General features: G+C 38.6%; 1 protein-coding gene across 1 annotated transcript; it reads right to left on the minus strand.

Moving 5' to 3' along the window:
* Window positions 1-4,859: 4,859 nt before the first annotated feature.
* On the minus strand, window positions 4,860-16,125 carry LOC112179016 (putative disease resistance protein At3g14460). The gene is made up of 12 exons (XM_024317331.2): window positions 16,056-16,125; window positions 11,648-15,742; window positions 11,459-11,543; window positions 11,205-11,289; window positions 10,415-10,628; window positions 9,232-9,321; window positions 8,980-9,073; window positions 7,138-7,305; window positions 6,886-7,021; window positions 6,335-6,685; window positions 6,068-6,223; window positions 4,860-5,325 (listed from the first exon to the last, which is right to left on the minus strand). Exons 1-2 carry the CDS (start codon window positions 16,108-16,110, stop codon window positions 11,655-11,657), a joined length of 4,143 nt encoding a protein of 1,380 aa, XP_024173099.2. The 5' UTR covers window positions 16,111-16,125; the 3' UTR covers window positions 4,860-5,325; window positions 6,068-6,223; window positions 6,335-6,685; window positions 6,886-7,021; window positions 7,138-7,305; window positions 8,980-9,073; window positions 9,232-9,321; window positions 10,415-10,628; window positions 11,205-11,289; window positions 11,459-11,543; window positions 11,648-11,654.
* Between the last annotated feature and the right edge of the window lie 120 nt (window positions 16,126-16,245).

Here is a 16,245-nt window from a genome sequence, read left to right on the forward strand (position 1 = left end):
GTTTTCTAAGGTAATTATTATATATACCCCTTGGATATTTATGTTGCCCCCGAACTTTGATAGTTTGATGTGACCTCTTACTTTTAATTTTTTAATTACACCTCTAACATTCACAAATTCATTTCATCTATGCTATCATATATCAAATAGGCTAGATTAATTTTTTTTTTTTAATTTGCAATTGAAGAAATTTATTACATAAAAAATATAGGGGAGACATGAAGCCAAAACCTCTTAGAAAAAAACAACAACAAAAAATTAAAAAAGCAATATTAAGCAGAGCCGATTGAATTAAAGGTCAAGTCGCTTGTTGCGGATAAGGTACGAAGATCATGAATCTCTTTTAGCCTTCAATTTTTTATTTTGAAACTTTGGAATAGACTTAAAAAGATTCTCATCTTCCAAAGTTGCTTGACCCTCGTTAAACTAGAAATTCAAAAGACTTATCTTAGTCTGAGCATACGTATGATGACCAAGAGGTTCTTCATTTTCCAAATCACTCCAACAGAACTTAGTCTGATGAACACTAGATTCTACCAAAGTAGAATCCATATTATTACTACCAACCAAAGTGTCATTGCGCTCTCTAAAGTGACTAGATGAAATTCTCCAAGATAAGGCTACATTAAACTCAACTTTGATGGTTTAGTCAAAATGAATCAACAGAGTGCAGAAGGTTTTATTTTTCCAAAATAAAAATGGAGATCTTATATTGGCTGCTTCTAAAAATCCAGGTCACTCAAATGTTCTTACAACAAAAGCACTAGCTCTCAGGGTTTACATGTTGCTGTTCTTCATGGCTTCAGATAGCTTGAATCGATCGAGCAAATCATCAAGGATATTACATTTCTTGCAAATAAGCTCCACAATGTCAATTTTAAGCATATCAAGAGGGAGATTGACTTCCTGGCAGAAGCAATTGCAGGCATAGTTCAAATGCTCAAGTTTGGAACGATTCTCTTCCTCTTTCTACCTCTAATGCTTTTAATTTTGATAAATTAAGTCTTAGCTGTAGTAGAGGTTTTTTGTTGTGGTTTCTTCTTTTATTAAGCGGAAGGGGAAAAAAATTATGGAAAGCTCCTTAGTTTGATGGTAAAACACTTTACACCTCAAGAAGGGAAATTTTTGAGAACGGTACATCAACTTAAGGCGACTATGTATATTTTGTACACAAAGTTACAAATTATAAACTTTAGTACACGAACATTTGTCCCCGACCAAAGAATTGTACATGATGTTAATCATTTTGTCAGTCCATATGCCCAACCTAACCCTTACAGAGAAACCTATGCTCTCTTCTTCTTCTCCTCCTGCTCCTCCGCATTGGGATCCAAATTTGCTCACCACCAATATTTTGGTGTATTGGTGGTGATACCCACCATTCAATATAAAACTGTCATGTGATATAAAACATAATTATAGATAATGATGATGTTTTATTAAAAAAAATATAATTGAAGTACTTAATATGATGAGGCAAATTTTAATAGAGTGGTGAGCAAATTTGAATCCTCCTCCTTCTCCTTCTTTTTCCTTGCCTATCTCTCTCTCTCTCTCCCTCCCTCCCTCCCTCCCTCCCCTCTCCTCCACTAATCCTAGGCCTGGCAACGTGCGGGTATAGTGCCGGTACGGTGCGGGTTCTTAACGGGCCGACCTGGTAAGAATCTGTTAGCTTAACGGGTTTCGCATGCCAAACTCGGTGGATTTGCGGGTTTTCCGTTGGAACCCGTTAAAACTCGTAAACATTTTTTTTTTTTAAACTTTTTATCAAAGCAATTAAAACCAATTAGGACTTATATATATAACCCCTCATTTGCCATTTTCTCTATATGAACTTTTTTGTTTTTCTATTTTGAAATTTTTTATTTTCTATCTTTTTAGATTTTTTTTCCTTTCCTTTTTTGACAAAAAATAATTCACAAATCACAATTATACGACTATCCAACAGTCGGACCCTCATAGATCACTTAGAGGATCATCTTACCGATTTATACAATGATCCAACGGTCGAATCCTCACGGATCGCCCTTAGGTTCATCCTCTCAAAATTATACAAAGATCCAACAGTCGGATCACCTAGAGGATCATCTTTACCGATTTATACGATGATCCAATGGTTAGATCCTCACTGATCGCCCTTAGTTTCATCCTCTCAAAATTATACGACGATCCAACGGTCAGATCATCACTGATCGCCCTTAGTTTCATCCTCTCAAAATTATACGACGATCCAACGGTCAGATCCTCACGGATCACCTAGATGATCATCTTTACCGATTTATACGATGATCCAACGGTCATATCCTCACAGATCGCCGTTAGGTTCATCCTTTCAAAATTATAAGAAGATCCAACGGTTGGATGGTCTCGGATTGCCCTTAGAATCATCCTCACAAAATTATATGACGATCCAACGGTTGGATCCTCACGGATCGCCTTTTGAATCATCTTTGCACAATTATACGAAGATCCAACGGTTGGATCGTCCCAGATCGCCTTTAGAATCATCCTCACAAAATTATACGACGATATAACGGTCGAATCCTCACGGATCTCCTTTTGAATCGTCTTTTCACAATTATACGAAGATCCAACTGTCGGATCCTCATGGGGAATAAGAAAAATTATAAAAATGCCCTGGTTGAAAAAAAAAAAAAAAAAAAAAAAAACAGGGGAACCCGTATAGGTAATGGGAAATGGATTTTTGGGAAGGATTTTTAGTTAACGGGTCCCAACGGGTTCCAATGGGTTTAGCCCGCAAAACCCGTTAATTTGCGAGTTTTTTGCGTGCGGGTTTTTTTTAGCCCCGATTAATAAACGGGCGGGTTTGTGCGGGTTTTTAGCGTGCCGGTATAGTGCGGGTTACGGGTTTAAATGCCAGGCCTAACTAATCCTATCACCTTTTCTCTTCACTCTTCAAATCTTTCAGACCAAATTAACCAAAATCCTTCTTCAATCTTAAACCCTCAAAAACCCAAAACCCTGTTCTCTTCCAAAACGCAAAATGTTCACAGAAGGCCTCGACGAAAACCCAATCAAGTGAATCAAAGTATCAAACAGGTACCCAATTCGATTCAACCCTTCCTATTTCCAAAAACCACACAAAAGTTTCCATCTTTCCCTCTAATTTTTCCTTTTCAATTTCTTTCAGTGATCAGACAACAACCCCCACCGCTGCCGCCGCTCGCCGAGAAGCTCACCTCTGACCGTTTTCCGAAGTCCCCTTTACTCTTCAACTCCAATAGCTTCGTCCATGCTCTGCCCCTAATTTCTCAGAGGGCGTCCAATTTCTCTACCAGCTCTTGTTGTAACTTTTCAGTCTTCCTGCAAATGCTTCAACCTCAATTACACTCGACCACTATCTAGCTCTGCAAAGTTAAGTAAATCAATGGGCTTTAACAGAACCCAATCTTGAACATACAATCAAACTCAAAAGTTGAAGACTTCCCGAGATATCCAGGATGGCTGCTGCATCTGCAGCTGAGGAAGCAATGGCCATGATCTTGGGTGCACAGAGTAAGAGAGAGGGGTGCCCAGCGTAAATCTGAAGAGACTAAATTACCCTTCAAATTATGCCAGGTGGCACACTAACTGACGGTGACAGTCACGACATGTACACATAGTTAGTCAAGATTATAAGTTAGTGTACTAAAGTTTAAAATTTGTAAATTGATGTATAGACATGCATAGTGGGCCTATTTTCAGGGCCTATTTTTTAGCCCCGATTAATAAACGGGCGGGTTTGTGCGGGTTTTTAGCGTGCCGGTATAGTGCGGGTTACGGGTTTAAATGCCAGGCCTAACTAATCCTATCACCTTTTCTCTTCACTCTTCAAATCTTTCAGACCAAATTAACCAAAATCCTTCTTCAATCTTAAACCCTCAAAAACCCAAAACCCTGTTCTCTTCCAAAACGCAAAATGTTCACAGAAGGCCTCGACGAAAACCCAATCAAGTGAATCAAAGTATCAAACAGGTACCCAATTCGATTCAACCCTTCCTATTTCCAAAAACCACACAAAAGTTTCCATCTTTCCCTCTAATTTTTCCTTTTCAATTTCTTTCAGTGATCAGACAACAACCCCCACCGCTGCCGCCGCTCGCCGAGAAGCTCACCTCTGACCGTTTTCCGAAGTCCCCTTTACTCTTCAACTCCAATAGCTTCGTCCATGCTCTGCCCCTAATTTCTCAGAGGGCGTCCAATTTCTCTACCAGCTCTTGTTGTAACTTTTCAGTCTTCCTGCAAATGCTTCAACCTCAATTACACTCGACCACTATCTAGCTCTGCAAAGTTAAGTAAATCAATGGGCTTTAACAGAACCCAATCTTGAACATACAATCAAACTCAAAAGTTGAAGACTTCCCGAGATATCCAGGATGGCTGCTGCATCTGCAGCTGAGGAAGCAATGGCCATGATCTTGGGTGCACAGAGTAAGAGAGAGGGGTGCCCAGCGTAAATCTGAAGAGACTAAATTACCCTTCAAATTATGCCAGGTGGCACACTAACTGACGGTGACAGTCACGACATGTACACATAGTTAGTCAAGATTATAAGTTAGTGTACTAAAGTTTAAAATTTGTAAATTGATGTATAGACATGCATAGTGGGCCTATTTTCAGGTATTGTTCTCCCCCCCCCCCCCCCCCCCCCCCAAAGAATGATAGAGCAACCAGAATTTATTGGTGACAAACATCTCATGATGCATTTTTCCAAACATTTCTGAATGGAGAGAAACACGCAGAGCTTTACGTTGCGACCAACTAGGATTGAACTGATGAGCAAACCAACCCAGCCCACATAAAGACTTGCACGGAAGTCTGATATAAAACAAAGAAGAAAACGCAACGATAACAGAAGATTAAAGTATCAAAAGCATAGCTTGATTTATATATTATTCTATGTTAGTTACATAGATTAAGAATTGAACTACTGATCTAGCCTAATCCTAACCGACTTATTACATCATAGAGAGGAAACCCGCCAATATAAAACTGGATTAGACCCACAAAGACCGAGAGAACACAAAATTGATTCTAATACTGATGGTACAATGACGACCTTTACTTACACAATACACTCCGAACGTCACCTTTGCACCAAAGTAGTCGACTTATCAACTCTTTACCATTCTATTTTTACTCTCAATTAAACATACAACTGATAAGGAGCACCAAGACGTGCAAGAACACACTGAGAAATGATATTAGTATCTTTATAAACACCATACTTGCTGGGTGACATATCAAAAGTCTCTGATATTATGCTCCCCCGTTAGTGCCTGATACTATAAAACACGGCCAAAGATGTATTCAGGCATTGCCCTCCTGCAGTAAGAATTCCACATTATTCACTGGAAGTGGAGAAAGTAAAGGCCAAACTGGGGTTCGCATGTGAATTCTCTGATTATTGTTCAATGATTCTTAAAGACTCAAACCGAGTGCCAGGTTAGTTGTTTATTATTATTTTTTTTCCTGATATGAGTGCAAGTTAGTATGTATCAGTAATATTTTTATTTTCAACGAAAATTCCTGCATATTTTTAGGTAAAGTAATCCGGACACAGCAAGCAATCTTTCACACTAACTACTAGAAATAGACATGAACTATGGTTAAGCAGATTTTGTCTATGAAAAGATAAACAACTTGTGATTAAATAAAACTTCTGTCATATCTTCAGTAAAGTAGCTTACTAGGCACGTCATAAACCACACACAAACCACAAAAAGAAATGCAGCTCTGAACTTCTGATGAATAAAGAAAAACAGAACATCTCAATGGAGGCACCTTAAGGGCAAATCAATATATTGATTGGCTTTAAACTTTGTTGTACAACAAAGAACCAGCTCAGTGTAGAAAAGGAGTTTTGCAAAGCATTTTGTGGACTGCAATATGTACATTTCTCTTGACTCCATGTTACATAAGGACAAAGGAGCTTTCAGGTTTGTTTTAAGATTTGGATAGATGCACCAATCGGTAAAAACGGATGTACAAATTACTGAGGTCTTGATATTCTACTGTGACAATGTTACTGGTAATGTAAACAAAAATAACAGAATATGTGACTTACCGGCAGTCAATGATTTTATGCTAGCATGACTCTCGGCCTCTTGTACCTCGGCTCTTGAACAGTTGCACATACATTCTTTGGCTTTTCTGTATTGAATAGCATTTTTTGACCGAGTAATTATAAATACGACTAAGATGATGATAGTATCATGCTTTCCTGCGGTAATGAAGTGATATTTTCCACATCATTTATTTGACGTAAGCCGGCCAAAATTTCAGAAACATGTTATTTATATGATACAACAGAAAAAGGAAACTAGTAAAGAACCTGAACAACTGCACATACATTCTTCTGCTCTAACGCCCTTTAAGAGTTCCAGTGGCCCCGACAGCTCCAGCACCCGGTTTTCATATGCAACAGACCATCTTAAGAATAATAAGAAAGGAAAGGTAGCTTTGGATTTGCATGTGAAGTCTATATAAGTTTATATTGATGATAATGATGACTAAAACAGTGTTAATTAGTCCGTATAATTTTTGTCGGACGAGTACAAGAAGAGAGATTGGCTACCAGAATAACACAGTGCACTGTAGCCATAAAATAGAGAAACCAGATCTCGAGGTGGTCCATCGTCTAATGGCTTTCTCATCCTTATACAGGCAGCTGTTTCCTAGACATCTTAAAAACATCATAAAACATCCAATAAGTTGAAAATAGACGGTAGATCCTGGCAATAAACAGAAGGTGCGGTATGCCTAAGTTTGACTAGCCAGTTCATAAGTAAGAGTTCAATTATTTTCTTTTCCTTTTCAAAACTAAAATAAAATATAAAGTAGTCATGTTTATATGATGATGACAAGACTACTAAATGGACTCACTTGAAGACAGAAACTGCAGAAGTAGAATGATTGATTGGCCTAGACACTTAGATCAAAGTGGCACATCTGTGTAATACTGTAATGATGTTTGGTTTGATGCCTTCATGAAAATCCAAGTACAGCAAAGATCTGCAGTCTGTAGGGGGATTAAAAGATAGCAAGATAACAAAATGATTATATGTAACAAGCACAGATGTAGAATTAAAGCAATAAAATAACAAAAACAGAGACACTGAACTTTCAATTCCTGACCTGGAATTAGAAAGATTCACAATTATCAAAACCAATGAGAAGGTTATAATCTCTGTTCCTTCTGAAGAAGAAGAAGCAGCAAAATCCCGAACCGGAAAAACAGGAAAGCAGTGTTACTTGTCTAACAGCTAATCCCCTTCCTCCAAATTGTTTTTAGAAACATAGATACTGTAAAATTGAAAACATTAACAAACAGAAAGCAAAGATCTAGAAGAGATATATATCATAATAAAAGGGCTGCAACATTAATATGTCAACACTGCTAAAGTAGCATTAACTCAGTGCAATAATTTTATCGTTTTAAATTTCAAAAGCCACCACAATATCAATGTTTTTTTTACCAAATAACTAAACATTGATTCCAGATATGATGATATCATGATACCATCTTCAATTAACAACGTATTGTTTCCAATTTCTCCATAATGTCATCACCAGCCATCATTATTTTTGTTCTCATTTGCAGCATAAGAGAATTTGGAAACTGTGACATAATATCTCACATGCCTCAACGTCATCGGTATAACATAAACAGGAGATATCTCACTGGTTTTTATTATGGTTTTTACTATCATTAAACTGTTATTACAGATCAATTCTGCTATTAGTTTTACAGAAAGCAAATTAGTATTTTGGCAGTCATTAGTTTTAACAATTTCAATTGAACATTATCATAGTCTGCATTTAAAAAGAGAAGAAAATGTCTATGAACTTTTTGGTATAGCACACAGGTTACAAAATTACTGTGCATTCCTGAATACTTACCTTGTCAAGAATTTAGATTCATGGCATAGCTTTTACTATTACCTAGTTCAAAACTTATATTATATTTCAGAAGACAAACTGTAGCACCAGAAACTGAGGGTTCTGCCTATCCAAAAATCAACAACCACGACTTATCATCTCAGCCAAAAATCAGAGAAGAATTCTTTGTTTGTCATGTGGTGTTGTTAGATATAAAATCATTGAAGGTTAAAACCACATAATGTTTAGTACGATTGAAGTGTTCTTAGAGACAAATTATTGACCCAATTTTGCAACTTCAAGGCCATTTCTACCTGAGTAGGAACTGTCTATTGGACCCTAAACAGATTGCACATCTATACCGACTCTAAACCAAAGTCTGAATTTCTTTCCTGAATTCAAGTACAACAGCTGGATCAACAATGAATACTCCTACAGCTTTAGGTAAACAAAAAAAATATGCTCGCAACCTATCAAGAACTTAGATTCATAGCTTAGACTTTTCTTTTACTTAGTCTACCCTCAGCTTGATCTTCTGATTTATCGTATTTTAGAAGACAAACAATAGCACCAAGGATCCTGGAATCAGAGAAGAATTATTTGTTTCTTATATGGTGCTGCTAGATATAAGTCCATTTGTGAACCCGTGAACCCAAAGGAGTTTATATAAGAACAGATCCTAAACCCTAAATATGGAACACAAAAATGTGGACTATTTAGCATTGTCCTTTTCTCAGAACACACATTTCCCAAACCACAATTTTTCCAATCTTGCAGGTTGGCAGTGGTAGTGGGGAGCGTTGCTTCTGGGGTAGAGCTTGGTTAGTGAAAAACCAAAAGCATAAAAGACAGTAAAAAATAATAATAATAATAATAATTAATAAATAAACAAATCAAAAAAGGCATCAAATTTTATCCACCTCTAACCAATTCCATATAAATCAAACTTTGACACCAAACTTCCTTTCATTCAAGAATGATGAAATGAACCCGAAAATTCAGCACCCAAAAAGAAAAAAAAAAACAAAACAAAACCATGGACAGACACATTACCAATTACTAAACAACAAAAAAGGTGAATCAAATTCAAAACCAAACCTTTTCTCTTTGCTTCCTGTCCAAACCCCTCACTGTAAGAGTGTCAAAACAGCCTGCCTTTCCCTACTTCTTGAATATATGCAATCCCCAAGCACTGATTACAGAGAAAACCACAGATCAGACTGCCTAAAGACAGATAAAGAAAGATAAATACTAACCACAACAATAATCAATGAAGAAATAAAAGTTCCACAACATCTGAGCAAAATAAACAAACACAGAAAATTTGAAACAATGAGGAGAAAGGAAGACCTGAAATTTGCAAAACTAAGTGACTAAGTCTCTTCGCTTCTTGAAAATGCCCCAAACTGATATAATTCTCTAACTCTCCACACTGTTTCCCTGAAATTATAGAAAGCAAATTTCAATCTTGAGCAACAAAATGAGAATCCATATTCCAAATACTTGTATAAGTACAGACTTGTATGCACACTAAATATTCAATGTCCTCAAATGTACATAAATGCAGACAGATAGATATATGAACAACAAAACAGATCCCAAATCTCTAACTATCCAAAGCCAAAGTAGGTATTTAAAGATCCCAAATTTACAGCAGTAGGATGCAATTCAGATCGAATTGATGCTAGGTTTTGAAGCAGATCACATACATCCACAAAAGGCGGCAATGCTAAGAAGAAGAAAAAATACCACAGAACTTGGACTGTGAATAATTTCAAAGACTCCAATCAATACAGTGATTTGTCATATGAAGTTAAAACAATCTGAGTTCTTCAAATTCTTCAGAGTAAGATGAAGGACTCAAAATCAGTCAAACCGATGGGACAATTGGGAGATAAATCTATCAAATTTCAAAGAAGAGATTCTTCAGCTTTCAACTGGGCCTTCTCTCATCTATATCTCTCTTTCTATCTCTCATTACGCTCTCAACTACCAAAACTGAAACAGATGGATGGATGCGGTTGCAAGCAAACAGCAGGCCAAATAGCGCGACACAGATGGCACAGCAGCTATGGGGGACAAAACAGTAAGAACACTGTTCCCAAGGATTCTACTGTTCAGAAGGAGATAGGGATTTAGAGTATAGAATTTAGATGCTAATACACTATTTTTAAAAGTCCAAAGGTTGCAGTTTGTTTGGGATTTTATAGCACTGGATTTGCAAGTGAAATAAAAGGTGTGCATTCCTCTGCCCATATTTGAGTAACTCAGAGACATACATCTAGAATATACATCACAATTGATCAAATGCAAAAAAATTAAAGAAAAAAAACACAAACACACACACACGCCTACACACACTCAAGTTGGAAAAGGAAAAAAAAAAAAAAAACTGCATATGAATATCACAACAATATCTTTTTATCTTCTTGTTCTCCAGCAGAGAACACCAAATACACAAAAAGTCTACTCAATCTCAATTTCACTCTATTTGTCACTGACAAGAAAAGAAATAATAGAAGATTGATTTTACCAAAAAATTTGCTCCTTTAGTTCTGAAGCCTGCTCTGTTCCCACAACCGCGCTCGAAGAAGCTGACCTTCCACACGCATGCAAAATCCCACAACAAGCTTCAAAAACCTCCAGTTTTATGCGGAGTCACTTTATTCTTACCAGAAGTTCAACACCCTGAAATGGTAGCGGCATGCTTAAATTCCTCATCGGCTATCATAATATTGACTGGCAATCTGCAGCATATAGTCAAGAAATGCCTGAGCTTCTGACCTGATAAAAGAAGTTATTACTATTTGTATACAGTACATTTACACAGTGTAGTCTATCTAACTAGTTATCAACATTCTATGAATTTATGCCCTCCTGTACAATCACTCTAAAACTAGATCAAAATATGTATATGAAATTCATAAAGAGAGGACAAATCATGCATGCTCTTCTGCAGCAAGCATGTGAAATTTCAACAGTATTCGTTGGGAAAGGTTGCCCTATCAAACAAAACTTTCAGATACAATTTTCCAATATAAAAGATACGTCAACAGAAAAATTAGTGTAGTGCTTTATATACTTTTCAATATTTGTCAGATTTGTTTGATTTACCTAAAACAGAAAAATCTAGTAAGGAACGTGATTATAACACTACAGAGACTTGAAAGACAAAAGTTAATGGAGAAAGGTTATCCGTCATACTAGATTAATTCAGTCCCACATACAACAAATTTATTGTTCACATTACTCGTAACTGAAGCATATATCAAACAGAATGCATATCAACGCACCATAATTGGAATTACTTAAGTGGACAATACCTTGAACCAGAACTAGAGGGCAGATCAAGATTCTTGAGGTGCTCTCATTGCAAACAACTTTCTCCACCTTTTACTTGCTGCTGCCCTGCAAAATGCAAAACAAGATTCATGAGCAATTCATAGATAAGATTGATCGGATCGCTTAGACAGTAAGGGTTAACATCCAGCCAGGCCAGCAGAGGCCTCAAAGCTCCAAGGCAAGAAAGTGCCAGCTCGGTGTAAGGGAAGAGATTTGAAGTGGTATGAGCCAGTACCTTAACCCAGAATTAGAAGGGTGCGTGGATCAAGACTCTTGAGCTGGTCCATTGCTCAACCTTGTACTTCTTGCGGCTCTATAGTCTGCAAAACATTCACAAACAGAAACTTAACAGATGAAGCATGAGCAGATATAAACATGGTAGTAGAATGAATCAAGGTTTTGTTTTCGGTAAAAGTTGACGTACTTGATTTCTATGCCCAGCGGTCGGCTTCGGCTTCCTCAGTGGAGTCTCCAACAAAAACGTAAGGGATGTGGGCTATTTGTTTGGGCCAGTGTCGTCCTTTACCTGGTTGATATATCTTTGTGAGCAGCGGACATACCTCAAAGATGCGAAGCCGTGTAAGTGAAGGAGGCAGATAATCCTCTTTTTCTAGAATAATTGATGCTAGCTTTGGGCAATGCATAATGTTAAGGGATTCAAGAGAGGTGAGTGATTGAAAAGATGATGACAGGCGCTTCAGATTTGGGAAGCCTGCAATGGTGAGTTTAATGAGAGATTTAGGGAGCAGCACCTCCTCTGGCGGAAATGACACCAGATCTGGATCGAAACCAATGACAAGCAAGTCTTTAAGAGAGGTGAGTCTGTCCAAGTGGTGAAGCCCCCACTCTGAGAGAGGCTTGAGACTTTCGGCATCGCCAATTTTAAGAGTAATTAGGTTGGGTGGGAGACCCTCTTCTAGAATGGATGCCAAACCTCCACGGTATGCCAACGACAAAGTCTGAAGAGAGCTGAGGTTGTCCATGCCTCTGGGGACGGCTTCCAATTGATCACAATCGTCGATACGAAACGATATCAGGTTGGATGGCAACCCTCCTCTTGGGAAGGAAACGAGACTTCCACATTCAGCTATAACTAAAATGCAAAGAGCGGAGAGATGGCATAGCCCCTCTGGTAAGGATTTGAGATTTGCACACCTCTCTATCCCAAGACCTTCAAGACAAGTGTCATCGTGGAAAGTTTTGATTATTGACTCCAATTGTTCACAGTCACGTATCTCTAGATATTTGAGCGTTCTGGGTAGTCGGCCTCCTTCGCCTGATAAGGATGTCAAAGATGCACACTCTTTTATATCCAAGTACTCCAGACAACCCTCTAGCTCCCCAGCATCCTTCACTAATAGTTTCAAATTTTGACATTTTTCTATCTCTATCATTCTTATGCTTGGCGGAACTTGATACCTTACGAAATATGTCAAAGAATTACACGACTCCATCTTTACACATTCAAGACAAGGTGGCCAACCAGCTTCTGGAAAAGAAATTAGATTTGAGCATCCAGTTAGCACAAGTTCCTTGAGTGCTCTTAGCTCTTGAATAAAGTGAGAGGGGGAGTCAGATATGTTGCCTCCAATAATATTAGAAACTCGACGCTGCAGCCATCTATCCTCATTCTCCCATAAACATGTCAACTCTTCACAACCAGTAATCCGCAAAGTTTGAAGCTTTGGCAATCCTCTGATGAACCCGTCTATTTCGAGTCTGAACTCTGAAATATTATAAAGCCCCATGGCCTCCAGTAACTCAAACTTAACTCCACTTCTGTGCACCACCCTTTTACAACCGTCGATGATCAGCATACGAAGATGTTTATAATTGGCTATTGAAACCACCAACTCTTCACATTCAGCAATAAACAGCTGTGATAATGAATCCATGTTCTTGGGCAACCAACCTTTCAATTTGGGGCAACCAAGGATGGAAAGCTTTTCCATGCATGGGAAAACTCGAATTTCTTCATCTCTTTTGCAAGGAAGCCACTCCTTCCAATTTTGCATGTCATGGAACGTCATGCATTCCAACACTGGAAAAGGCAAGCTGCACTCTCCATAAAACTCAGCACCCACACTTTCAACATTGACCAGTCCTAGTATCTGAAGATTTTTCAGAAAAGGTAATTGGCCAAGAGGAGGTAAGAATCGACAGTTTTTACAATTCTCCAATTTCACAGATGTCATATCAGAGAATGAAGGATGTCCAATCCATTTTGAAAATTCGAAACCATTGTAGCCCTTGATGGTCAGCTCCTTAAGCTTTTTATGAGGTTCTAAACTGCACAGCACCTCCAACTCCTTCTCGCTTGTGCCGCTCCATTCCAATTGCAAGATTTCCAGCCCTTCCTTGTTCATTATTTGAGCCGTCTTCGCATCCCCAACATCAATCACATTTTCCAATCTTCCAACACTCAAGGTCCCACGAAGATGCAATGACTGTATCTCTCCAATCCCTGATGCACTACCTTTCCCCACCACAAAATTAGGCAAAGTTCGCAGATGAGTCAACCGACTTACTTTGGGAGGCATTTCTTCCAATGAAGGCATGTTTGAATTGTTGAGATGACGTAAATTAGATAAATTGCTCATGTTTGAAGGTAGTGTCTTCAATTTTGAACAATTCTCTAATATTAACGTCTGTAAGTTGTAAAGCATGCATGTTGACTCAGGCAAACACGTTATTAATGTGTGAGAAAGATCAAGGTACCGTAGATGTCTCAACTTACCTACGGAATTTGGCACCTCGGTCAGTTTATAGCCATTGAAGGAGAGCACCCGCAAGTACTTCAATTGTGGCAATATATCGAAAGTAGCATAACGAGTTAGATAATTCTCATAACCACCGGAAACAGGAAGTGGTAGGAAAGTCCGCAAGCGTTTTGCTCCAGAAATTGTCTCAAATCTTTTTTCCCCATCAAACTTAGCAGAAATGTAACTCAGATGACGAGTCTTTGCAGAACATCTACCATGCTGTTTATCCTCCAATCTGCAAAATGTGTCTGCAGCAGCCCATCGTGCCAAATCACCAACAAGGTCATGCATTACATAGCATGAACTGTTTTTGCCCGAGGTTTGAAATAATGACCGAGACAATAGCTCCCCAAAATATTCGTCACCGATATCTTCCATTCCTTTAGTCCCTTCTGTTTGCTCAAGGAAACCCTCTGCCATCCACAGAAGGATTAATTGGGTTTTCCCAAATTCATAGTCATTGGGAAGTATTGAGCAATAGGCAAAGCACCTCTTCAAAGGTGAAGGGAGATAATGATAACTCAATCTGAGTACTGGGAGTATGTTACTCTCATCTGATATACTCCATAATTTGTCATTCAGCATTTCCTCCCATTTGTCAGTTTCTTTACAACGTAAAACACCCCCAAGAGTTTTTGCAGCCAATGGCAATCCATTGCAGTTCGTAACAATTTTCTTCTTAAGCAACTCGAAATTCGGTGGCCTGTCATTGCTAACATGCTGCTCAAATACTTGCAAACAACCTTCATCTGATAGAGTCTTTAAATAATAAACTTCAGTGGCTGGGGCTCCCATCAATGCCGCAACTTTTTCATCACGTGTTGTCAGCATTACCTTACTTCCCTTGGCTCCGCCACGGAGGGGAGCTTGCAGTTTTGTCCATGAATCATAACCACACGTGCTCCAGACATCATCAAAAACAATCAGAAACCTTTTACCACCGATCTCCTTGCTCAGATTATCTTGAAGTCGACTGAACTCATCCATATCACAAGGCCGAGATGTAACTTCCTTAAAAATAGTTCTCGTCACCGTTTGAAGATCGAAGTCATCAGACACTGAAACCCAGATATTGAGATCAAACTGTTTCATTGCAGCTACATCATTGAAGACTTGTCCCGCAAGCATTGTCTTGCCGAGTCCTCCCATACCAACAATGGCAACAACTTGATATTTGGTGGTAGAAGAAGGATCAGCATCTCTGGACAACAATTCCACAATCTTTCTTCTGTCTTCATCTCTCCCAACCACAGGTCCATCCAACACATATGAACTTGGTGTCCTGTGCGATGAGGATGTTGAAGTAGAGGTATGCTCAATATATTTCAAACCGAGTTTCTTTTTCCGTTCAAATATGTCTTGCAACCGATTAGCAATCTCGTCTACTTCGGAGTTCATATTGAAATTGAACTTAACTTTGTGAGGAACTTTGGTAAAGAAGCCTCGTACCTTGCTTGTGCCAGTTTGGTGAAGCTTGAGCTGCTCGCGTTCTAACATCTCATTAGAAAAGGTGTTGAGTAGATCGTCCAGATCATAAGCCAAGTGTTTCAGGTCATTCAGCCACAGATCCACTGCCTTGCTCGTCAGCTGCTTCTCCTCCGCATCGGAAAGCACCGCTGCAACTGCGGAAAGTGTCTCTCTCCATTTCTGCAGCTTTTTGCCAGCTCCTCCCAAGCTTCCAAAGTAGCCCAGGATCTCCCGAGGCGTTAACCTGTCCAGCAGCAACTGAAGGAATGCCGCAAGAAAGATCTCTCCCACTGCCATAGTTATTAGTTTCAGGAAGATAACAGAGGAGCAAGCAAAGCAATTAAAACAAGTGCAGATCGAATTGTTTTGTGAAAGCTTTGCAATGTTGAAGATTCAAGAATGGGTAACATCATATTCTTGTTGTTTTGTGTTAGATCGGTCATGTGATGACAAAAACAACGAGAGAGGCACTGGCAGTCATTTAAGACTTGATCGAATCATTATATTATGCATTATTGTACATGACTGGGTAATCTAGGAATCTTTCGTACTTGATTTTAGTCTTAAGAATAAATTATTTTTAAGAATAATTTAGTCCCTCACCCAACATCATCAATAATGCAGCAAAGCCAATGAAGCAAAGAAGGATAAGAAGCATGTGGGCCACATATCTTATCTGCAGATAAGAAGCATGTGTACACCCAGACCCCTTTACTGTTTTGCAGATTAATTATATCTTATCTGTAGCCCCAAGGGGACAGAGACTGGTTGGATGCCAGATCAAGTCTCAATA

This window comes from Rosa chinensis, chromosome 1 (genome assembly GCF_002994745.2).
Source record: "Rosa chinensis cultivar Old Blush chromosome 1, RchiOBHm-V2, whole genome shotgun sequence".
Classification (NCBI taxonomy): Eukaryota; Viridiplantae; Streptophyta; class Magnoliopsida; order Rosales; family Rosaceae; genus Rosa; species Rosa chinensis.

Excerpts from the sequence above, each read along its gene's own strand:
- LOC112179016 (XM_024317331.2), bottom strand. The coding sequence starts at position 16,110 with ATGCTTCTTATCCTTCTTTGCTTCATTGGCTTTGCTGCATTATTGATG. Across the intron at positions 15,743-16,055 it reads TGCATTATTGATGATGTTGG|TGGGAGAGATCTTTCTTGCG; the intron begins GTGAGGGACTAA and ends TAACTATGGCAG.